Source organism: Falco punctatus, assembly GCF_963210335.1.
Source record: "Falco punctatus genome assembly, chromosome: 1".
Classification (NCBI taxonomy): domain Eukaryota; kingdom Metazoa; phylum Chordata; class Aves; order Falconiformes; family Falconidae; genus Falco; species Falco punctatus.
Window position 1 is genome coordinate 94,422,100 of NC_137580.1, and position 24,685 is coordinate 94,446,784.

Here is a 24,685-nt window from a genome sequence, read left to right on the forward strand (position 1 = left end):
TCTAATTAGCACGCAAGGAAACTGGTTGGAACAGCAGAACGATTCAGATGTTCTGAGATGTAATTAAAACTGTAAAGCTACCTACAAAAGCAGAACATGCAAATAATGGTCCTGATCAAGCGCAATTTGCAATCCAAGGGCTTCCTTTTCAGAGAGGCTGAGAAGAAAATGGGAGCAGCAATATCAATCAGGGGGAACAAAGGATCCTCTCTCATCCCCATGGGTTTGCTCAAAATGCCTCTTTCTCTCTTTTGAAGCCTTTTCCATTCAGGACTTCACAGCCGACCACAGCTGGCTCTGCCTTGCCCACAATTAAACAAGGCAGCATCTTAATCACAGGGGATACAGGGGATGCCAGCTCCCGTCCTCAGCTGGAACTGGGTGGCTGCTCCACTGGGACCTCTTGGCTGGGACCCTTCCACTGGGACCTCTTTGCTGGGACATCTTCTCTCACCACTCACCGCACCAATGCCTGGCAGCAACAGGGAGGAAAAATCGATGGGAAGTTCTCATGCTGAAAAACACTAATAAGAGGGAATTAAAGCTCAATTTTAAGGCTGCTAGACGTCTCTGGGAACTATTTTTTCAGAGGACAAAGACCCAGATATTTTCTGCCACTAAAGGTTTGGAAGAGAACAAGTGTTAGCCGCTTTAGCAGCAGGAAAGAGGGGGTGCACTTGGCCCCGCTGTTCTCAGCGTATCTGGTGATTACGGGGTTTTGCTCTTTCTTCCTCCCACCCCACCTGAAATACCACCACTGGCTGTCACTGGGAGCAATCATGCTTACAGCTTCACCCTTTCTGGAAAAAGACCTATTTTTCTCTGTTGAAGCCTCTTAGCATCCAGCATGACATAACCGAAGAGCTCTGTGCCCATTGTCCTCAGCGGCCGTCCCTCTCCTTGCCCTCTGAAGACATGCACGCGCAGCCTGCAGCTCACCAGGAGCTAGTGTCATTTCCCCCCTTTTCTTTGGAGTTTGCCCCCAAAGATGAGATCACCCCAGACAGTTGAGTCACTGCTGTGTATGTTCAAGCTCTGGTTGTTTTCCTGCCAGCATGCATGAGAACATGAGGTCTTCTCCTGAGCAGCGGGAGAGCTCAGGGTCCTCATTAAGAGCAGCGCATACAGTTGGCAGCACCCAGCAATTTTAAATATCTTGGAGATATTCCATGCCAGTCCTTGCTCCTGGCATGCAAACACAAATCCTCTTACACAAACACTCCAATTACCACAAGGAGGTATCTAACCTGCCATTTTGACCTATTTGCTCCAAGATGGGTCCAGCTGGCCACCAGTGGCTCAGGGAAGGAATGCGGACCCTGGCTTGCAGGGCTCTCCTGGGCATTTTTTTCCAAACCAACTGCAATGCACTGTGATGGCACCTCAGTGCAGACAGCTCAGGAGGCTTTAACTACCCAGAGACCTCTCCTGAAGAATCACCACTGGCCTGGCCTCAGGACAACCGAGTTAAACCCGCAGCATATGGGAGCAGCCATGGGGATGGGGCAGCTCCTCCACCACCCCAAGACTGTCACCCATCAAGGCTCAGCCACAGCTTGCATGAAGACTGCATGTGGGGGGGTGGGTACCACCACGATGGGTGCTACCGAAGGGGTGAGAGGTCCCACCACCAAGACGAGTGATACTGAGGGAGTCCCACCACCGGAGGGTGGTGAGGGGACACTAGGTGGTGGGCAGCCTTCCGGCACCTCCTGCCTGCGCCATACCTGGAGCATCAGTGACATCTGCTGCTGTCTCTGGGCATCGGCGCCAGACCCACGCAGCCGCTCTCCAGTGCTCGGCTCGGTCCCCACGGGTCCTTCCTGGGTACATGCAGGGTGCGGGTGTCCCCAAGAGACGAGGCCACCACCCGCAACCCCCTGCCCAGGGCTGGGGCATAACCCCCATGGAGCCACGCCTGTTGCCATCCCATGGGCTCCCACCATCCCAGCGTGTCCTTCCCCGATGATCTGCTGGAAATTGAGCCTAAAAAGCAATAATAATAATAATAATTTAATAAAATATATAAATAAATATATAAATTATATATATAAAAAAATATAAAAAGGAAAAATTTTTGCTTGGGTGGCTCAGTGGCCGGAGGGTACGTTTTCCTGCAGTGGTGCAACAGGAGCTGCAGCTAAATGAATCCCAGCATGGTTTGGGTTGGAAGGGACCTTAAAGACCACCTAGTTCCACCCCCCTGCCACGGGCAGGGACACCTTCCACCAGCCCAGGTTGCTCCCAGCCCCGTCCAGCCTGGCCTTGAGCACCTCCAGGGATGGGGCACCCACAGCTGCGCTGGGCAGCCTGTGCCAGTGTCCCACCACCCTCACAGTAAAGAATTTCTTCCTGATATCTGATCTAAATCCGCCCTCTTCTAGTTTAAGACCACCTCCCCTTGTCCTAGCGCTACAGGACCTACTAAAATGTCTGTTCCCACCTGTCTTACAACCCCCGTCAAAGTATCACCGTAAGGTCTCCCCGGAGCTGCCAGTTCTGGCTGAACAAGCCCAGCTCTCAGCCTGTTCTGGTGGGAGAGGGGCTCCTCCTCCTCTAAACTGGGGAGAAGGGCTGGGGCATGAAGAAAGGCACCAGGAGGCTGGTTTCTTAAGGGGTGGGTTTGCTTTCTGAGGGGACCCACAGCAGCACCAGAGAAAAGCAGCAACCACCACCACGTGCACCAGGATCTCCCCCAGCAGCGTGGTCCCACCACATTTGCACCCAACAAGGCATGAAGAGCGGGAGCTCACAGCTGCCTGGGCTGTGCACAATACCCCCACGATTTTAACCCAGACTATTCACCGACACTGACATCACCTCCCTTACCCCCAGGGGTGCAGAAGACCCATGCTGAGCTCTGCAGAGCTGAGACCCCTCCCCACAGAGAAGGGGTTGCACCCTGCCCTCCCAAACTCCTCAACATCTTGAGACCAGCACAACCACCCAGCACCCCCAAGCCCAACACAAATTCCCACAACCAGGATGTCTGCCCACCCCCACCAGCCCACAGGGTTCACATTCCCACAGGGAATGAAAGAAGCCAAAAAATAGATTTTTTTTTTTCTTTTCCAATAGTCTCACTTTATTAGCTACCACATCAAGAGAGGATGTTGTGCTGCATGCAGCGGAAGACTGGAGTATTTCTAGTTCCTGTGTAACATTTTCTTTTTCTCTTAATAGTTGTAAACTGATATTTTGCTGTAAAATCACTGCATGCAAGTTTGAATGCAAACAGCAGTAGAAGAGGCTTTTTTTCTTTTTTTTTTTTTTTTTCACCATTCCCAATCCATACTGCATGCTTTATTTACAACAAAAAGAAGTCATTCAGGGCAAAAATTACCATCAGAAAAAACTGAGAAGAGGGTGGCAGAGACAAGGACTGCGGTTTGCACAATACCAGGAGGGAAATTGGCAAGTTGCACTTTATTTTATAGGTGCAAAAAGATGATTTGAGTATCAGTTGTCTGAAAGGAAAGCAGGCTGAGCAGAGAAGGTCAATACCGGACATGGGTAAAGGCAACATTAATTTAATTAGTCTGCAAACACAGAGGAGGCTGGACTGCTGCAGGTCTGGAATAAATTAAGGGATTTCTCAGATTTTTTTTTTTTCTTTAAGGTAATTTCATCCCCAGCCACACATTTCCCCAGCACAGCTTGGCAACACACCATGCCCAGCTGCTGCTCCAAAAGATATAGGCAAGGTGCAAAGGTTTTGGCCAGGTCCATCACTCTGGAAGGGATCATAGCAGCATCCTACAGCCAAACCACCTCTGCCCAGAGCAGGGAGTTCTCAGGCGTGGCTGTGTGGGATGCAGAGGGAAACAATCCGAAAGCAGCAGGTTGCTTCAGTCTGGGTTCTCTGCACAGCCTGCACCGAGGGCAGTGTGGCTCAGGGTCTCTGGAATGTTGCACACTTACTGGTGCAGAGTCAAGAACTGCACAAAAGAACAGGGAAAATTTTCCAAAATGCCCTCTGCTATTACACTCTTCTGTGCATCATGGCCCGAGCAGCTCCCGTCTCGGTGGCCGTGCCACAGGATGGAGCCTGGGATGATAAAAGAGCTGTTCCAGCTCTGGTTGAGTGGAGCAGAGGATGCACAGGCTGGTTTAGGTTTGCTTTTCCCATCCATGGTCCAAGGATGTCTCCTGGTGGAGAGCAGGGTGCGATGAGCTGGCAGCATCCAGGCTGGGCTAGGGTGGGGAAAAACAGATTTTCTTGGATGTGCAACCCTGAGCTGGGCTGGGCAAGGGCTGCTCTGCAGCAGGAGCATCGCTGGGCAGGCAGAGAGGTTGGCATCACACAGGGACCTTAGCATCACTCAGCACACAGCTGCAGGAATCACAGCCCTGTGGAGATGCTCGTTGCAAGTCAGCGCTCAGAGCAAGCTCTGCTGGGGGACGGGGGGGAAAGAAATATTAAAAAAAATAATATCAAGAATAGGAAAATAACTCATCCAATTCAAAAGAAACAGCTCTGCGGCACAGCTGAATTGAGAACACGCCACACGACAGCATGCCAGCAGATGACAGGAGCGGTTGCAAGGGAAGTCATGGGACAACAGCGTGAACCAAGGGGGCTGAGGTTCACGTTTCATACAACATGCGCAGCGTGTAGCTGGCCGACAATATATTCCAGTAGTGCTTATTGTGCTACTATCAACATTGCAATGCTTGAAGTTGTCCAGAGACAGCAAATGGTACCAAACCTGATCAGCGTCAGTCTGAGAGCATTTGACGCTCTCCTGCTATCGAGAACAAAGACACCTCCAGATGATCATTATGATCCTTAAAGCGCAGGTTGAAGACAATGGTTCTTGTGCAGACTTGCAACAAAAACAAACCCCCAAAACCCCTCCCCAAACAAAAAACCAAAAAAACCCGCCCAAAGGTTGGAAGACCTCTAACTGTTCCAGCTAAGTTCAGTATTTGTGGTATTTTAAAGCAATAATCCTTGCACACATCAGCTAGTTGGTGGGAAGTATTTTCTCCCTTGGCTTCCCTCCTGCATGTGGTACGGCAAAGGGTTGGCAGCAGGGTAGTCCGAGGAGGGCCCAGGGGCTGCCCTTGGGGTTCGGCTAGTCACTACTACGCAGCTGGGAGGTGAGGAGGAGGTAGTCATGAGCTCGAAACATGGGTGGGCTCCTACAGCAACAGAGCGTGCGAGTTCCTGGGGCGAAAGGAACCGCACATGGTGGCTGGAAATGAACACAAACCAACCCCAATCTCTGGTTCCCTGCGAGCGCAGAGCGGCTCCCTATTTCACCTTCTCGTTACTGTGTTAGTGGTGGATCTTCTCAGCAAAGGATGGACCACAATATTGCTCAAGTGTACCAAATCAGAACAAAAGCTCAAGCAGGACTCACAGGATTACATCAGTGACACAGGCTTTAGCCTAATCACAACAACACAGATACCAGGCTACAGTTACGACCCACACCAAACAGCTTTTTCATTATTGCAACTGAGGTATCGATATCACACAAGCAGAACGGGCTGATGCTCCGACACCAGCACTGAACCCCCTCTAGGCTGGACGAGAGCATGGCCGGGCCGGTGGCCACGCATCCCGCTGGGAGATAAAGGAGCCACAAGCCAGTGGTGATGGGACGAGCCACACGAGCGGAGGCTGGAGGAACACAGAGCATCACACACACACACACACACACACACACACACAACGGGAACGCTATCACTGCGTGCGTGAGACTAGTGAGAAAGAGGAACAGTCAGAGGGTAACTATTGCTTGACAAAATTACACGTCAGGATAATTCAATGACAACCCCCCCAAAAAACCAAACCAAACCAACCAAAACCCCAAAGGAAGATAATATAAAAGATATGGGTTAGTTTTCAGGTGGAGGTGAGGACAGGGCACAGAGGATGCTCGGAGGAGGCAGAAGTGTGCTGCTGCCCTGGGACCAGAGGCGTGTAGCAAGGCATGACTGCGCTGGAAGACGGACATCAGAGATCTACAGGGGCTTGGCAGAGGATGGGCCATTTGGGGAGGTTTGGGCAGTGGCTCCTTTTAATCACTGGCAACGTGGTTCTCGTTTTGGAGGGTGTGCCAGCGTTCAATCTTCTTGTCCTTGTTCTTCAAGCATTCGTACCAGTGTTTCAAGCGCTCCCCCTTAGCCGTAATGCCGAGCTGACAGCCGCCTGGAAGAAAGGGAGAAGAGGAGACATCTTATTCAGGGATGATGCTGATGTTCCAATAAATTCCTTCCATGGGGACAGACCCCACGTTTGTAGCATTACTTTCCACCTCCTGGATTTAAAATCTCATGGAAATGAGCAGAGGTGCTCTGCCTGCACGGAAGACCCCATGGGATGCTGGAGATGGGGCAGCACGGTGAGTGCACTGTATTTGGTGGCCTGATAACAAGCACCCAACCAACTTGCACAGTCCCATCTCAAAGCTCAGCCTGAGGCTCCTCACAGGACAAGGCAACCTATGCACCCCTCCCGTACAGCCAGCACTGCATCGGGCATCAAAACCATACCACAGAGTGCAGAGACTTTCAGCTCACCGATGTAATCATTCGATTTTCCGATGTCGTAATCCCAGACAGAAATGTCCAGTGACTTCTTGGCCAGGTCGCTGTGTTTTATATCATAGAAGAACTCCTGCAGGAGGAGAACACCCACATCACACCAAGCACCCCAGGAAAATACACCCAGAAAACTGCAGTTAAGGAATTGCAAGTGATGTCTCTGTACAGCCCAATTTCAAAATCCAGAGAGAGGATAATTAAAATACACTAACAAAGAGCAAATGCTCCTTTCCCTGGGGCACTTGTCCTCCCAGGATCACAGCATGCTGCACAAACCCCTAAGCTGAGCTCATCCCCTGTATCTAAGCGAGCACTTTGCAGGTGTCCCAACAAAGCAGCACCACCCGCAGGGACCCCCGGGGATGCTCGTCCCACCCACGGCACTGGGGTGACATGGAGCCAGCAGCACCAGAGGAAAGTCCCATAGCAAAGCCATTCCCAAAACATTCCTGGGTGCAGAAGGGGGAAAGGAACCCAAGCAAGGATCTGAACATCAGGGAGTTTGCCTTCAACCTCCTCCATGCAACATAGTAATTAGCTACGCTGATTTAATAATGTATATAAAAAATAAAATAGATCCATCCTTACCTCATTAAACTCAGGATTCAATGTTTTCTTCTTAATCTGTGTCTTGTGCTTGGCCTTTTTTCCCATGTCAGGTTTCAGCCAACTGGGGACAACAGAAAACAGCTCAAAACTCAAGTTCAAGAACAGTGTGAGCTTATGAGGTAAAAAAAGTGAGGTTTGGGGCTAGAAAATAAGTATCTTCTGTTGCTTTTTAAGTGAAAGAAATTGTTTACCCACCCTCTCCTCTTCCCACTTTCTAAAATGAGCTAAAATAAATGTAAACCCAGTAAAATCCTGAATAGTTGTTTTTTTTTTTTCTTTCCCCCTCTTGGATTGCCAGACAAGACATGGGAAACTAGGTGCTGAGCTCAACAGAAACCTCTCTGGGAGAGCACCTCTTGCTCAGAGCGGCTGGGTAAGCTTCAGACACCAGAAAGCAGCGAACCCTTGATGTCCTTCCAAACCACACACTGGTCCCAAGGTTTTTTGCCCACAAGCCACGCTAAAAGAAATGGTTGTAGGAGTTTTATGGAGAAAAAGTGGGTGAACTCTGCATTTTGCTGGGGAGGAACCTGCCGAGGCAGACGGCGGGGAGCAGCTGAAATGGTCAGGGCATACAGAAGATGAGCAGCCAGGCTGGACAACAGCAGACGAGGGCAATCACAGGGCCAGTCACCCAGTCTGGCCACTGGAAAAAACAGCCAAGAATGTGTGAATGTGTCCAGAGATGGGGAGAAGTATGGAAAAAAAATAATATAAAATTAATCCATTAGTGTTTAATACCACACAGACTAGTATACTCAGCCGAGGTAGGTTCATCTAGCAAATGTGGGAAAAATTAAGGGCTCGGGCTTTGCAGCCTGGCTGCAGACCCAGAACTAAATTGTGGAGTTGGGATTAATTAGATCTGTAGTAGAAATTGATTTAAAAATGGAAAGCCACCATCTTTTGTTTGTTGAATGGAAAATATAAAAAAATAAGAGACACCCTGAGAGGGAAAACTACTCTGCTCCACTCAGCTGCAGAAGACATGCAAAATGTTCAACGTAGGATTTATTGAATGAGTTTTAGGGAGAACAGAGGTTTTTTTCTGATGGCAAAACAACCAGCAACAAAAACTACAACCAGGAATGGCTGCAGGGTTCTCTCCGTGTCACAGTTTATGAGGTTTGAGTTCAAACAATCTTATCCCCCCACCGTTGGCAGGAGCCACCCGACAAGTGCTGCTCCCCCATCGCCTGCCTCTGCAGCCGAGCGTGCCGACGGGCGAGATGCTGCTGGAGGAGACCCGCTCCATGTCACAGCAAGGCATCGCCAGCGCCGACCGCAGCAAATACCACTGTCTGTCTTAATTAAGCTAAATTGTTTGCAGCGGGGACACGGCATGGGACAAGGACAGGCAGGGCAGGGTGATCCCAGGTACAACCAGTACATGTGCCTGTGGGGCAGCAAGGGGGGGCACATGCTCCTCGTCATGCGTGGAGGGACATCAAGCCACCCCTGCCCTGTGGCCATGGTGGGTCAGAGCTGGAGAGGAGGACCTCTTGGCCTCCAGCTCCATGGGACAGGTAAGGCAGGGCGATCCCAGGTACCCCAGGTACAACCAGACGTGTGCCTGTGGGGCAGCAAGTGGGGCACATGCTCCTCGTCATGCGTGGAGGGACATCAAGCCACCCCTGCCCTGCAGTCAGAGCTGGAGAGAAGGACCTCTTGGCCTCCAGCTCCGCGGCTATGAGATGGCTGTTGGGTCAGTGCATTTGGGATGGACCTGAGGGCTGGGTGAGTCACTAACTTCAGCCACGGCAGGGCTGTTACCACCTCGCGCAGGCATCGCTGGTGGGCAGCTCACTCCAGCATGAAGCCACAAAGCGCTTGGAAAACGCTGTCCTCTCTCCAGGGGTTTTGGAAGGAGATCTCAGCTACTGCTGAAGGACAGCGGGTGGCCCCACGACCACGCGTCACCGCGCTAAGCCACCCCCAGCCCTCACTTACAGTTTAACGAAAGGGTCTGAGTATCCGTTGGCATCCATAGCTGCTAAATGCACGCAGCGTACGATGCCGACGATCAAGCCGCCCTGCTGGGTGCTGTACATGAGGGACACAAGGATCTTCCCACGCTCCTCCACATCCCCACCACGGTCTACCTGCAAGGGGAAGCAACCAGAGATGGGGACGTGGGGGCTGAGCAAAGACAACTGTCAACTGCAGAGCAGATGAGGCAAGATGGACACAAAGGAACCTTGTATCCCCATGAGGGGGGGGAAGAAAAAAAAAAAAGGCTCATATATGAGAGGCAATGGATGAAACATGCGTGGAGCCTGTCATCCTCCAAGGACTCTTACCTCCTCTTCGTACAATGCCATCCCACGGGATGAGCCAGTTGTTCCAGCACGCTTCATCTTGGATGGAGAAGGGAAAAAAAGAGACTGCCATGAGTTACTGCAGCTGGGAGAGGCACCGTCCCATGGCAAAAGCATCCCTGGGAGCCCAGCCCTGCTCTTTGGCTAGAGCCAGGAGTGGAAGGGGACTCAGGTACGTTCACCTGCTCCATCAACCTTCATCTCAGAAGACTCAGCACCTCACCTGCAGCACTGGGAAGCAAAGCTCAGGGATGGAGCCACCCACCCTCTCCCCCCCAGTGACACACACATCAGCATAGCCCAGTTACACCAGCAGATCCACAGCCACCAGAGACGTCCCCAGAGTCACTTCCCCTGGCTTCCCACCACTTTCTCATCCTTGACCTTAACCTTGTCACATCAGCCCAGACATGGGTAGGAATCCAACTCCTAAAAATACCAGTGAGGTCAGGCGCCTACAGCTCTTGGCTGGTTCCAGCTCCAATCCCTTCCCTAGCTCCCTCCCATGCCATCTGTTAGCAGCCTCAACATTAATGGCAGCAGAAAGAAATTTCAGAGAAACTCACTGGTATTACTCTCTCCAAGCAGATGTTGAAGTTCTTTTTCTGATTGGCTTTGAGTTTTTTCAAGGAAACTCTAGTTTCTCCAATAAACTCATTGTGGCCAAATTTGTCTTCATCACATACGGAGATCCTGAAGGGAACAGGAGAGGTGAACATCGACCATGCTGGAGCAGTACCTGACTCCAGAGCACAAACCCACTCCTGCAGGGGCACTGCTCAGGGGTGAACAAAGCAAAGCACCACCAAAGCCTCCATCCACCTGGCTCTTCTCTGACCACAAGCAGTCAGAAAACCAAACTTCTGTTTTGTCAGAAAAACGAACATTTTTAATACACGCTCTGCGATGGGGCAAGAAATCAAAAGGTGGAAGTTTCCTGTGGACAGAAAATGCCAAAAAGATTTAGAGACATTGAAATGTTTTGCTGGGATACTGTCAAATCAGGCATGGATACACAATACATGTATCTCTATGCTGATAAGAATAATAGTAATGCCAATAAATTTAATATTAAATGACAGGGTCAAAGCATCTTTCCTTCTCTTCTTAAAAGTAACATTAAAATCAGCATGTTCATGTGAAGCATGTTGATTTTGAACAAAAATCCTGCATTTCCAGGTGCCCTATCAACACCTGCACTTTGCTGCCCATGCCCTCCTGAGGAAGGCTGGCTCTCGATGCTCTGGGCAAGGATGCCCACAGTCCCCATCCCACCGCACCATGGGGTACCCCAGCTCCTCTGCTTGCCTGAGGGTTTTCCTTTGCATGTCCTCATCTGTGATGCCGTGGTACACCAGGGTCTCGTTCCACACAGGGTTACGGGTGTTGCGCAGCGTCTTCGTCCTCAGCTTATTTGACTACGGCATGAAAACATGGCATAATTACACCCGGAACTCCTCCGCACCTAAATTCCAGCTCCCAGCAGTGGACTGTAAATTAGATGCTCCATCACTTCTGGCTCACAAGAGGTGGTTTGACTGGGCTCTGCAGGACGTCGCCGCTGCCTGCTGAGGCTGTCGCGCCAGTGAGCCATCAACTTCAGGTGAGCATCACCGACCCGACAAGGTGGACCTTTATGCAAACACCAGGGACTCAGCCGCCTGCAGGGGTGAGGGCAGCCTTCACCCCCGGCTTTTTACACTGTCTGGGGTCTGCTCCTTCAAGGACGCTTGTACAAGAAAAGGTTGCACAGAGCAGGCTGTGCAGGGGCTCTCGTAGTCTAAAGGAGATGCCAGCTTGGGAAAAAATGAGTTCTGTCACTTGCTCATGTTTCTTTTGCAAAACACGTGTGCAAAATAAAAAAAAAATAAAAATAAATAAAAATAAATAAAAGAAAGCTCAGCAAACGAGAGGGCAATAGAAATCAAAGCAACTCCCAAGACCACAATACCTTGATTTATTCTGCACAAACCCAGAAAGTTCCTGCACATAAAGTAAACGTGTCAATGGTTTTATTAAAATTTTTTCCCCTTCTTTCACCCTTAGTTCCTCTAAGCAAAACTCTGCTGCAGGAAAGAGCTCAGGGGCTGCAAAGCAAGGAGCCAGCACCCCTTGGGCACTGGGCTAGTGATGGTCATCCCCTCCTCCAAGGTTTCCCCACTGAGATCAGCTTAGCTGGGCTGGGGAGTGAGATTTTCAGGGTTTTCTTTTAGAGGGGTTTATTCTATGGTTATTTCTTTATAACTGTAATGAGAACATGCTGCAGCTTCAAAGCAAACGGATCGTTCAAACTCTGGTAATAATTAGATATTTTTTTGGTCAGATGTTTTGTGATGCCTTAACAATGTCACCTCCTCTGGAGCTCCCCTCCAGCCCTAAGCAGATCCCTGTCTGCAGGATGAGCTGTTCCTCAGGTATGGGAGAACATCTGCAAGCATCATCACTTTTCAGAGATACCTCCCGAGTCAAATATAGCAGCAGTGAGCAGTGGCACAGAGAAATCAAGTGGAGAAAGTCTGACACAAGGAAGGGACCTCAGGGGGCTTTGAGGAACCTCTGCTCCATCCCCAGCCCCAAACGTGCCCAAACCAGGTAAAGCCTCACCTTGCTGGCTCCAGGCAAGAGGTGCAGTTTGACGTAGGGATCTGCCAGGCCATTTGAGTCCATTGGTTTTAAGCCCTAAAAGATAATAAAGAAAACGTGGTGCCTGAACCCTCCTCAGGCAAAGCCAGGGAAGAGAAAAAGCTACTCGTGAAGCAACTCAGTAAAAAGAAGAATGTGTTCAGCAAGCCAAGAGCCTTGTCCTCTGCCCCAAGCAGGCATGGGTACCACGATGCATTAAAACATCAGACCCACTGGAAGAAAAGCCCCACAGACCTTCCCATCCAGGAGCAGCTGTGCCAGCAGGGCTGGGCTGGGTCTCCCAGGGGAGCAGCCTCTGCCAGCGGCCACACTGCTTCCATCCCACGGCCCCAGGGGAGCTGGGAGCCAGACAAACTTAAATTGGTGAAAGAAGGGGAAAAAGAGGACCGCTTACTTTGGCCTTGATGAGGGTGCAGTGCAGGGAGCTGTTCTCCTGGTCGTAGAGCAGGCTGAACTCCAGTGCTCCCAGCGTGGCTGGCAGCGAGAGAGAGAGGAGGAAGAGTTGGAAATAGGACCTCGTTAAAAACCCAGCCAATAACTGTGTTTAATCAGCCCTGATTAGGAATAATTAGAAAGATTTGCAGTTCAAATGTAAAAGCCATGTGAGACTGCGCTGGCATCAGCCACGCACAAGCCCAGGCAGAGTCACGAGCTGCAGCCATCGGAGCTTTGCAAAGGTGGAACTGCCCAGGGAGGGCAGCCTGGGGCTGAGCTGACTTTAATATTTGCCAGGCAAAGGAGGACGTAACCCTACAAACCCTTCTCAGGGCAATGCCACCCCAGGACCACCCTGAGAAGGTGTTCCACCATGGGTGGCCAGCATCTCCCCAAGGCTCGGGGACTGGCCCCCGTTTTGACTTATTGGACCCCAGTTCAGCCTTGTCTTCATGTGCTCACCAGGAAAACATCACAGTGCTGAAGAGTTAGCACAGAACCTCAGCTGAGTCCATCTGCTCCTGCCTGAGCAGGATTTCTGTACCTGCTCCCAACCCGGAGCAGCTCTTCCCACCTTGGGTGGGAACAGGCTGGACAGGCAAAGCACTGCCCTGCCACAGGCACTCGCCCTCATGCAGCAAATTCCCTTTGAGGGAAGCAGATGCCTGAGCACCAGGATCTCAACAGCATAAAGGCACTGAAGCCACCAAGCCTTTCCTACAAACAGCATTTCTTGCAGCGAACGATGCTCTGATGGAAAGAGGCAGCCGCCTCTGGGACTCAAATTTGGAAATGGGAAGGTTGTGTGAGCACAGAGCCTAAACCAGCATGCATCAGAGCTCAGTAATTTTGTGTAAAACAGACTGAAGATCCCACGAGCTGCACTGAACTGATTGAGCAGGGACAGCCTGCGAGACCCTGTCCCAGCAGCCCTGCAGGGAAGGAACGTCCCCCAAGGACTCTCTGCCAGAGACCCACGACCTTATGGTGCAAGTCACGGTCCTGCAGCAGCCACCTCCCTCAAAATCCCAGGTTTCCCAAAGAAACCACTCACTCCCCCTCCAGCTGAGCACCCCGGGTACATACTGCCTTCATCAGAGTCATAGCTGTTGGCATCCTCCTCCTCTTCCTCCTGGGGTGGCTGCCGCGGCGGGGCAGTGGATGCCGGCGGGATGGTGGGGGGCTGCCGGGCTGGCCTCTCCTCTCTGGCAGAGGGCACAGTGTAGCCCCCTCCTCGCTCCTCCCTGGCAGCGGCACGGGCCAGCTCCGGGGGTCCCAGTGGCGGGCTCGCTGCGAGAAGGACCCTGTTAGCCCCCGGCACGCTCTGCTCCCCAGCCCCTCGCAGGCAGCCAAACTTTACCTTGTCTCTCCGGGAACCGGCCGGCTGCCCCAGGACCCGGTCTTGCTGCTGCCGGTGGCGCTGGGGACAGACACAGCATTACCGGAGCATTCACCTGGGCCATGCCCTCCATCTCTCTCCCACCCCAGCACCAGCACTGCCCCAAGCAGGGGGGTCTCCACCCATGGCAGGGCATTGGGGTGTCCCCCCCAGGAGCTGAGCATCCTGGCCACATCCCCATTGCATCCTACCTGGGGGTGCTGCTGGACCAGGACCAGGAGCGGGGCTGGCAGCGGCTGGTGGGGGTGGCCGTGGGGCTTGCAGGGAGTTGGTCCTCTTCACGCCTGCAAGGAGAGCGGGGGTCAGCAATGGTGTTTAGGCCCCGGGGGCTTTGGCTGTGTCGAGGATGTGGGTTATAGCTGGAATCAGCCAGAGGCAGCGGAGAAGAGAGAGGTTTGGCTGATGGATGGAGGTGGCCCAGATAGCAGCTCAGCCCTGCATGCTTTTGGGGAGCGGGGTGCAGCCCGGGCTGGAGTAGGGAGCATTGCACTAGGGGGACCCCGTGCTGCACCGATCCACCTGCAAAAGGGAAATGCAGGAGGATGGATGTGGCTGTGGCCAGGCACTGGTCTGAGCTGGAAGGTGAACAAACCCATGAGCATCACTGAGATGCCCATCATACCCTTGTCCCCCTGCACACCAGGACTACTGCTGCATGGCATCCTCCTGAGATGCACGCACATCCCACAGCAGCAACGGGGCACAGATGCACAAGGGTTACCCACCCAAACACGAATTAAAACACCAGCTCCCCCAGGCAGCCCCAAACGCCCCTCTCCAGCTATTACCCGACTACCCTGTCATTGAATATTCCTTTCTTCCCCAGGGAATTAAAGACGACTTGGACATTTTCCAGCTGTTTTTAGCTTCACCAGTTAAATTCACAAGCTCAGCTCCTAGATGAAGAGCGGTCTCTGCACGTGCCTCCCCTTCTAGAGACACCTGGGGAAGACTCAGGCACCACTGCACCCTGTCAGCCACCCATTTGTGTCACAGCCATTTACAATAGCTTGCAGCACATAAAATTTTCATGAAACAAGAAATGACATCCCCAGCCAGACCCCTGCCAGCAAAGCACGGCCTCCCACTGGCGCGGCTGCTCCACGTCTGCTCCTTTGGCAGCATTTTGTGGGGCACATGCCTGCCCCAGCAGCAACGGGGTGGGGTGGGGGGCACAGCAGCATGAAAAATGCTTCTGCTTCAGGTCCCAACTCAGATGCATTTCATCTCTGCTTAAAATTGGCCTGGTAAGCACCGAGCCCACTCCTCCCTTCACTTACAGCTCTTGTATGGTGCACGGGGCTTTTCAAGCTCATGTCCTTTCACAAGCCGTAAGATGCCCCTCTTAGGGAAAAGCACACAGGATCCTGCCTCTCCTCCCTGCATGCAGGGAAAGGGATGGGGATTCCCCCTCCATGCCCCCCCCTGATCCCGCCAACACCCAGGACCTCCCCATCAGCAAACTCCACAGAGCAGTGTAAAACAGCAGGCGAGTGGCGTGGGAAGCAGGTGCCAAAGCTCTGCAACATGAAATCCCTCAGCATCACTTCGTGCTGCCCATCGAGCAGAGACAACCCTGGTCTGGCTGCTGGCTTTGCAACCCCCAGCCCTCTCTTCCCAGGCCCGCAGAAGCACCGCTCTCACCAGGGCTCCTGCTGACCCCGCTCTCAGCAGCGTAGTCGCGGCCATCGGTGTCCCCGCCAGCGTGCTCGCTGCCGCACGGGCCCGGCCTGCCCTCGGCCGGCTTGCGGCCAGGCACCACGTAGCTCCCCCGGGCAGCCGCCGTCGTGTCACTGCCTGCAGGAAGAGGGATAAAGGCAGCAGTGATGCTGGCACCCTGTCCGCCCAGTCGTCCCCTGAGCCAGCAGGGAGAGGAGCTGCTGGGGTGATGCCCAGCTTGGGTACCAGCAGGAGGAGGATGGGTATGGCCACTGCAGCATCACCCCCAGAGCACTGGGGACTGCCAGCCAGCTGCGGGAGGGCTCCGCACCATCAAACCTGCACACGGTGGTCGCAAAAGCCCAAAGGACACGGCAAACCATAAGGGCACTGGGACACACGCAAGCACCACGGGAAAACGCGGCCAGAGGCATCCATCAATTGGTCCTCAGCACCCATCAAACCCCTAATGGCATTACAGCTCCATGGTCCCCAGGACACGAGGATCACATTTTCTTTTTGCTGATCATCTTCCATTTATTTGCGAGACAACGGTGACAGCTGCCTTTGCCTCTCACTTCCATCCACCCAGCAGCGGCCGTCCCAGGGTGCCAAGACCACTTCACGGTGATAAATTGCAACCCACGGATGTGATGGAAAAGGTCTCTGTGCTCACCTGGCTTGTGCCAGAGATGCCAGGTATAAATCTTTGCTGTGACATAAATGGGATTTTTACCCTTGGCTGGGCTCTCAGGGTCGCTGAGTGCAATGAGAAAGTGAAACACAACAGATTGCAAGTGGGGAAGAAGAGGGGGGTAAAAACGCTACGATGCTAAAGAGGGGAGAGGAGGGGAAATGAGCATCCACAACCGGGAGCCCTGTGGTGCAGAAATAGCAATGCAATAAATAATTTTCCAAAAGAGCTTTCGGAAAATCATGGGCACGTCATGAGCATGCTGATCACCAGGAGGGACCTGCGGAGCTGACAAAACTTCGCCAAATTACAGGTGAGCTGGTGGCTTAATAAAAGCAGCCTGTTGCAGAGCTGGGAAGCTTAACAGCACCAGCTACCATTGTGATTAAATAGTCTTAATTAAGTTGTTTCCCCAACTGCTGCTGCACGGAAAGATGAAGATATGACTCGGCACAACCTTGCCGAGGCTCAGCCGGAGGCCCCCACTGGCACTTTGAGCTGTAGCATGGGCCGAGCCTGGGTATCCCACCATGGGCACAGGTCCATGGGGCTCCCCCCAACCCCCCCCCCCCCCCCCCCCCCAAGACACATAGGATGCATCCCCACTGAGAGGTTGCCTGCCTGCAGTCTGACACGGAGCAAAGCCTCTGGCAGCCGAAATTGGAAAATCAAACGCAGTGCTGTTAAAACCTTCCTGCGCACCAATAGCCAACTGGGTTATCGCTGTCACAAGAGACCCTGGGTAAAGGAAGGGTGGGACGGAGAGGACCGCTCCAGGGGGGTTGTGTCCTCAGTCCCCCACAGCTGAGGAAGGGGAGAAGAAGGGAGGGTTTGCAGGTGCTCCCACGGTAACCATCGCCCAGCTAGGAGCAGATGGCATTGGGTCAGGTAACCTCATCGCCTTGGCACGCCGATGTTGAACTGTGAACATGGGGGCTTATCACTCAAAATTAACTCCCAGTGACACGGCCGGTCTGGCAGCACCCCTATCCCTGGGCTCCTGCTGGTGCTGGCAGCAGTGCCTGGGGTATACGGTCCAGAGCAACGCAGGGCATACGCGAGTTAGAAAGACGAGCCCTGGCGAGGAACGTGGCTTTGCCCCTGTAAGCAAGAGGCACCGATGCTGCTGCTTACCACAGCCCCCTCAGCCGGCATTGGTATTAAACATGATGCAGGCAGAGCGTCAGCGGGCTGCAAGTGCTGGAGGGGACAAAGTATAACCATTCAAAATAAAAATAAATTTTAAAAAAAAAATAAAATTGATGCTGCATCCTTACCTTGCTCTGCTACCCATGTACGGCACAAGCCTGGGCGCAGAGCCCCGGCACCAAGAGCTTTGGTGGGGGAAACATGGACAAGCGCCAGCCCCCCGCAAGCTGCCTAAAGTTTCCACGGGAGGTTTTCCAAGGATTGCCATTAACTAAGCAGAAGAACACCTGCCAATCAGCAGCAGGAACCACCACCTACGGAGGCAATTCTGCTCGGTGCGGTGTTCCAGCCCAGGCGTGCGCGGTAGGTGGGGAAGCCCCAGAATAACTCGGTCCCCGCGCTGTGGGTGGCAGCAGCAAGGAGAGGTCCTGCTGCAGCCTCCCGCGGGAAAACACCGCAGGGGAAGGAGAGAGGGAGAAAGGGAGCTCAGCACAGGCGGCACCCAGGCAGCGGCACAGGGGAGCGTGCGAACGCTGGTGCTTACCATCAGTGTCCTGCTCAGCTGGGGGCCTGGCGTCCGCCTGGCCTTGGGGGCACAAACAGAGGGAGAAGCGGTGAAGCTGCAGCCGGCCCACCCCACCAACACCATCCCAGGATGCGCTGCCACTCTTTCCCCACGCTTCCTTTTTTATTCTGATTTTTCCAGGCTACTGCATCACCGTGTTCATACCCAGGCACTGCATGAACCCCCCGCTGGGCACCCCAGATTCCCACCCAGAGCTGCTTTGCTGGAGGATGCCCCTGCAAACCAGCCCACACTGACTAGGACAGCCTGGAGAAACCCTCAGCAGGCAGGGAGGGCAGCGGGGCAACTCCTGCACCCTTTAGAAAACAGGCAGCAGGTCCACGACTGCTCTGGATGCTCTTTGCTAGGGCTTGCCCTTGCAAACGATGGGGAGAAGATCCAACGCCCCACCAGCAGGACCCTTGCCCTGTCACCCACTGTCACCTACCTCGGGTGGGCGTGCGGGAGGGGAGTTTCACGTCCTGGGCGGGCAGCTCCGATGGGCTGGGCTCACTCGGGGCTTGGGGGCCCTTGTTCTTGCTGACAGGCATCGGCTGGGGCAGCACTTGCTTGGGCAAACCCTTGAAGAACCAGGCACCGGAGCGCTTCCACACCTGGGGGGTACAGGCAGAAGGGTGGCACCCACGTCCTAGTGGGATGCTGGGTGCAGACCTGGCAGTCTCTGTCCCCCACTGCATCACTTGGGTCCACCTCCAGCAGGCACCCCTGTACCCCCCTGCTCTGCAGCAGCCCCATGGCCCATCCTGCTCATTAATTAAGTCTTCAGCTTTTGCACACTGCAGGTAGCAGTGAGCTAATCTCTGGCCAAAATAGCCTCTTCAACCCCAAGACTTTGTTTTGGTTTGTGGTGGTTTTGTTGGTTTTTTTTTAAATAGTATTTCATATAGGAAACAAGATCACCCTGTAAGAACCAGGCTCTGATAGCTGGGCCAGGTTTAGCAGTGTCAGAAGACAAAGCTGAAAGTCCCTGGGAGCATCCCCCAGTCTGCAGCTGGTCCCCACCTCAGAGCTCTGGCATGGGGACAGTGCACAGGGTGAAACCAAGGGCAGGGACCGCATCCCTGCTCCCGTAAAACCCCCAGGGCAGGGGAAGCACGGGGGCTGCCCCACTCACCTCCCGCTGCTCGCTGCAGATCTTGCAGAGCCAGATGGCATGGGGCCGGCTGTTGGTGGTCTCCACCCCACACTTGGTGCAGACGTTCTGCAGAGAAAGGAAAGCGCTGGGTGACGGTGGGGGAGCCGTGGCCACCAAAAGCTCCTACTACACCAGCACCTTAAGGAGAGCTGGTTAACAAGAGCCCTCCCGGTACAAACATTAATGATTGCAGACCCCCCTCAGGGATGCCCCCTCGTGCGGAGGAATGCCAAGCAATTCAGGATGCACCGAAGGACCAAGGTGCCCCTTTTTGCACCAGGGAGCAAGCTGTGTGGGTCTCGGGGGGCTCACCCAGCGGTGGGGCACAGGGAGGTGCCTCACCTTCTTGCAGTCCTCGCAGACGACGCAGGCAGATCCCCGTGGCCCCAGCTGCTCCCCGCAGAGGATGCAGCGGTTCACCCCATCCCCCAGCACGCTCCGGCGCATGTCCTCCAGCCGGGTCATGAGTCGCCTGGCAGAAAGGGGACGAGGGCTGTCAGGAAAGGCACCACGTGGCCAGGACGTGGGGTTCCCACTCCCAAGGATGGCTGCTGTTTGATTATTGAATCATTGAATGGTTTGGGTTGGAAGTGGCCCTAAAGATCATCTGCCTGAAAGGAGGTTGTAGTGAGGTGGGGGTCAGGTTCTTCTCCCAGGTAACAAGTGACAGAACAAGAGGAAACAGCCTCAAGTTGCACCACGGAAGGTTTAGATTTAATATTAGGAAAAATTTCTTCACCCAAAGGCTGGTCAAGCATTGGCACAGGCTGCCCAGGGAGGTGGTGGAGTCACCATCCCTGGGAGTGTTTAAAAAAACACGTAGATGCAGTGCTTGGGGACAGGGGTTAGTGATGGACTTGGCAGTGCTGGGTTAACGGTTGGACTTGATGATCTAAAAGGTTTTTTCCAACCTAAATGATTATATGATCTCACTCCAACACCCTGCCACGGGCAGGGACACCTTCCACCAGCCCAGGTTGCTCCCAGCCCCATCCAGCCTGGCCTTGAGCACCTCCAGGGATGAGGCACCCACAGCTGCGCTGGGCAGCCTGTGCCAGTGTCCCACCACCCTCACAGTAAAGAATTTCTTCCTTATATCTGATCTAAATCCGCCCTCTTCTAATTTAAGACCTCCTCCCCTTGTCCTAGCGCTACAGGACCTACTAAAAAGTCTGTCCCCACCTGTCTTACAACCGCCGAAGTACCACTGTAAGGTCTCCCTGGAGCTGCCCCTTCTCCTGGCTGAACAAGCCCAGCTCTCAGCCTGTCCTGGTGGGAGAGGGGCTCCAGCCCTCTGATCCAGCTGCTCCTTTTCCTAGTGCAGCTTCCAGCAGAGCCTCTCCTCTTCCAGCTACAGGAACGCAACCAGGGGAAAAGACACATCCCAGGGGATATGTCAGAGTATTACATTCCCCTATAGCTTTGTAATGCACGACTATTAACTTCCACTGGCACTGCCAGAGAGCAGATACCAGCCCCAGTGCCCGCATACACACATGCATAAAATCCATCAGAGCCAGCACTTTCGCACAAAGTGCTTCGGCATCAGGGAAGTGGCTTTTCCCCCCCCCCCCACAGAAAGATTTCCACCCAGTCCCAGTGATTGCTCAGCGAAGAGCTGCAAAAGGAGATCTTCAAGAGCTCTGGCAGGAGGACTGAGCAAATTAATTTTCTCATTTTCTAAGGAAAAATATTGCATATAATTTACTTTATGGAAATGCTTAGCCCTTTGAGTGAAATGCAAAAAGCCCACTGGAGAGCAGGCTATAAAAGCACATCTGTTTCTTGCAAAGGTAAAAAAAAAAACAACCAACAAACAAAAAAAGCCACAAAAAAACCTTCCACAGCTAAGCAACTTCTGAAAAACCAGCAGCGGCGAAAGCAGTTTGTAAAGCAGGAGCAGGAGCGAGCTGCCTGCCAAGCACCCGAGAGCTGGCGGCGAGCTGTACGCTCAGTTAACCCAGAATCCTGGCCCTAAAAATAGTACTAGAAGGGAGAAAGGATGCATTATTTATGCCTTTCAGTGAGGAAGGAGAAGGAATGAAGAAGGGAAGGAGAAGACCCAAGCCCACCAGAGAGAGCAGCAGCCCCCTCGCCCGCAGGGCTGCCATCCGCTCCCACGGCAGCCTGACCCAGATCTGACAGAGCCACTAACACGGCACGTTGTAAAAACCACCCGACGTTTAAAAGACATTTTCCTACATGGCTGATGACAGCTTCAGATTTATGGCGGCTCCGCTGCCAGCACCTCTGAATTGCTCATAAACAATATATGAGCTCCCCACTACATCGGGGGCGGCTGGTCTCCAGCTGCTCGCCGGACGGCCGGTGTCCCATGGACTGCGCATGGAAAAGCAACGGTGTTATTGTACACGGGTGCTTGATAAGGGAATAGCAGCAAGAGGGGAAAGAAAAATAAAAATAAAGCATCTCGAAACATGCAACTTATTACAATGCATCGTATACTCTGTTGGAAACTCACTGTAGTCAACAAGAGCATCTCGAAGCCCTTGGTCAGGCACTGAGTCAAGCCCAAAGGCAGGACGCAGCTCCATGACTCAGCGTACATTATCCAACCAAAGCCATGTTATTACAACATCTCATTTAGGTGCAAGACATCAGCCATGCCAAAACCTGCTGGAGAATTCCCCCCCTCCTCCCCACGCAGGGGCTGATCTCCCTGGGGGGGCTCCAGCATCCTCAGGGCTGCCGATGTGGAGGTGCCTCCTGACAGTTATTAACAAGCCTGCAGCCCGTTTCCAGACGGGAAAGCTGGCTGGGCAGCTAGGGGAGCCAGGCAGAGCCAGCCGTCGGGGGAAATCACTATTTTCACAGCTACAATGTCACCAGACAGCAGATGGGTGAGCTTGCAAGTCCCTTCTGTCTTCGCCACCTGAAGTTTCAGCAGCGACATGACCACGGGCTCTCTAAATAGAGCAAGTCTTCTTCTCATCCTTTTGTCGAAAAAGAACATCCTCAGACCACAGCCCTTTAATGCCTTTCCACCTCACTCTTAACGGGGAAGCTATCTGCTAGCCTAACTCCCTGCTCCAGCGTTATTCCCGAGGGATGCCGCTGTCTGATCCCTGCCCTTCAGCACCTGCTCAGTGCTTTGCAGATGATCCATAGGTGATTTCTTCTGACAGAATAAGTCAGTTGCTAGAGCCACCATATGCCCTCGGTGCCTTCCCAAGCTCCGCAGCCCATCTGCCCTGCTGCAAACACGGAGGTCCCAGTGATATCAAGAGAGCTGCATCATCCCATAAACATCCGGCCAGCAACCAGCATTATTCCAATTAAAACCTGGAAACTGGCTGTTTCTCAAACATTTCTTATTTAAATGAAATGAATCACACCACGGTTGTTCCCAGCCCACGTCCCACCACATGCCACGCAGGGTCTGCATGAACAACCCCCAGCAGCAAATAACCAACAGCGTCCAGCTTCTGTCGCAGCATATTGCTCTCACCTCAACAGGGAAAACATTCCTGGGGCAAAAACTTTTATTTTCCTGGCAGCAAAGCACATGTACAAGCCCCAGATCTTCTGCAATTTCCCCCCGCCCCCGCTGTGCTGCAAGAGCTCTGCTCCAAGAGAAGCAGCTTCCAGTTGGAAATCTGCAAGCCCAAACAAACTTATTATAGAAACTAGAACAAATGGCACAATCAAAAGGAAAAAAAATAAAGAAAAAAAAGCCTTTGCATTTCAAGAGATTCATTATTTAGCTGCAAAATCTTTCCTAGTCTCTCATTTACCAGAAGCAGCTCCTTAAGAGACTTTTTTTTTTAAACCAGTGGAAGAGCTTCAGCAGTCAGTACACACACCTGTGGCACCGGTTTCAAAAGAAGGACATTTGCCTAATTAAAACATCCATTCAAGCCAGAGAAAGTGGGCTTTTTTTCCTGATTCAAACCCCAAAAGGACTGTATAAAAAGTTAAATTTTAAGTCCTGGCGTGAACTTGGCAGAAAGAGGGCAGGACCTGGGAAAGGGGGTATTGCACCAAAACCCATGGGCTGGGAAGCTCCCGATTAAGGTGATAACTGGGAGCAAAAAGCCCAGGTTTCTGTTTGACTCCATCCAGAACCACCCCACACACATGCCGGAGCCCCATGCATGGGCTGGCCTCCCGCTGCTAACCAGAAGGATGCTCTGCTCTACCCCAGGTAGCAGCCAGGAACAAGCTTTCTGCCTTCCCAAAACCTTTTCGCTCCCTCTCCCCTATATATTGTTTGTTCCTCATTTTTATTGCACATAAAATAGCCATCCACCTCATCGCCATCCCTTGCGCTCTCTAGGATGACAGCAACATCTTCCTTACCATGATGTGCACTTCAAAGCGCCCATCCCTCTGGCCTCTGTAAGACTAACTTCAAAGAGCAGGAAATATGCCTCGAATTGTTATAATTAGGGGGGAAAAAAATCAAGATAGAAATAATTAAAGCCAGTGGCAGGGAGCTGGCCAAGCCCAGCGCCTGGGAGCATCGCTGCTCCCAGAGACAGCCCTGCAGGGAGGGAGAGCATCCGTCATCTGCCAAAGAAATACGTATTAGTCACTGATGGGAGCGAGATATAAGAACTGGGTGATACACTGTATCTGAAATGCTTACCATGCACCTGAGGTGATAAAAGCAATAGAACAGTCCCCTGATAATATAGCATCTGCCTGGCCCCATAAATACGGTTTGGGAAAGGAAGGTGAGCAGCCCTGGGGCTGGTGGGAGACCTCCCCTGCCCAGCAGCCCTGGCACAGGCAGGGGAAGGTCTGGCATTTGCAGGAAGACCTGAAAACATCTCCCATGATTTTAGGCATGCAGAGGGTCCCACAGGGATGCAGCGAAGGCTGAGGGACCACCTCAGGCTGGGCTGAAGCCTGGGTAGCACAGGCACTCGCAGCGCTACAGCATCGGCATTTGCTCTTGTGCTAGGACCAGAGTGATGCAGAGAGGGACATGGAGAGTCCCTGGCGTTAAGTGCTGAGGATCTCAGGAAACAAGACTTAACAGCGGGGCAAGCACGCAAGAGCGCGTTGTGTTTAAATATTCATCGCCACTCTGCAGAAATGAATGGCTAAAGATGCGCCTAATGGGTTTTAAATCACGTCGGGGAGGACATTTAATGCAGCAGACTGAACTGCTGCACCAGGGTGGGAGAAGGACCTGACCTGCGAGGAAGGATCTGATCCGGGACATCACAAGCCAGATGCTCCCCAGCCCCATGCGGGAAGAGACTCAGCCATCACTTACGTGGCAAAAAAACTAAGTAAAACACAAAGGAGGTCACAAAGTGCCTCCAGAATTAAGCCCTGACTTGGCTCCACGGGGAAATCATGTGCCTTAAAGGGCTGAATATTAAATGAGGGCTAATTTTAATGGTATAAAAGAGAGAAGAAAAGAAGCCAAGCTACAGATAAAACATAATGAAAACCAGGATGAAAAATGAGAAGCATTTTTCTTCCCTTACAAATGCACAGGTAAATCAAAGTAAAGCATCATTTGAGCTTT

At 52.7% G+C, this 24,685-nt stretch overlaps 1 protein-coding gene across 6 annotated transcripts in view; it reads right to left on the reverse strand.

Annotated features, from left to right (window-relative positions):
* Positions 1-5,717: 5,717 nt before the first annotated feature.
* The window catches only part of RPH3A (rabphilin 3A), a 33,987-nt gene continuing 15,019 nt past the window's right edge, over positions 5,718-24,685 (reverse strand). For 5 of the 6 annotated variants that reach the window (XM_080373510.1, XM_080373512.1, XM_080373508.1 and 2 more), the window contains 17 exons: positions 19,525-19,654; positions 19,162-19,248; positions 18,475-18,640; positions 18,006-18,047; positions 15,604-15,756; positions 14,151-14,243; positions 13,921-13,980; positions 13,647-13,850; positions 12,520-12,599; positions 12,087-12,161; positions 10,791-10,900; positions 10,049-10,175; positions 9,465-9,521; positions 9,115-9,266; positions 7,144-7,225; positions 6,532-6,628; positions 5,718-6,160 (listed from right to left, as the gene is read on the reverse strand). In XM_080373510.1, the coding sequence (XP_080229636.1) occupies positions 6,030-6,160; positions 6,532-6,628; positions 7,144-7,225; positions 9,115-9,266; positions 9,465-9,521; positions 10,049-10,175; positions 10,791-10,900; positions 12,087-12,161; positions 12,520-12,599; positions 13,647-13,850; positions 13,921-13,980; positions 14,151-14,243; positions 15,604-15,756; positions 18,006-18,047; positions 18,475-18,640; positions 19,162-19,248; positions 19,525-19,654 (1,846 nt within the window). In that variant the 3' untranslated portion in view covers positions 5,718-6,029. The remainder of the gene's footprint in view (positions 6,161-6,531; positions 6,629-7,143; positions 7,226-9,114; positions 9,267-9,464; positions 9,522-10,048; positions 10,176-10,790; positions 10,901-12,086; positions 12,162-12,519; positions 12,600-13,646; positions 13,851-13,920; positions 13,981-14,150; positions 14,244-15,603; positions 15,757-18,005; positions 18,048-18,474; positions 18,641-19,161; positions 19,249-19,524; positions 19,655-24,685) is intronic. The other variant, XM_080373513.1, reaches the window with a different exon arrangement.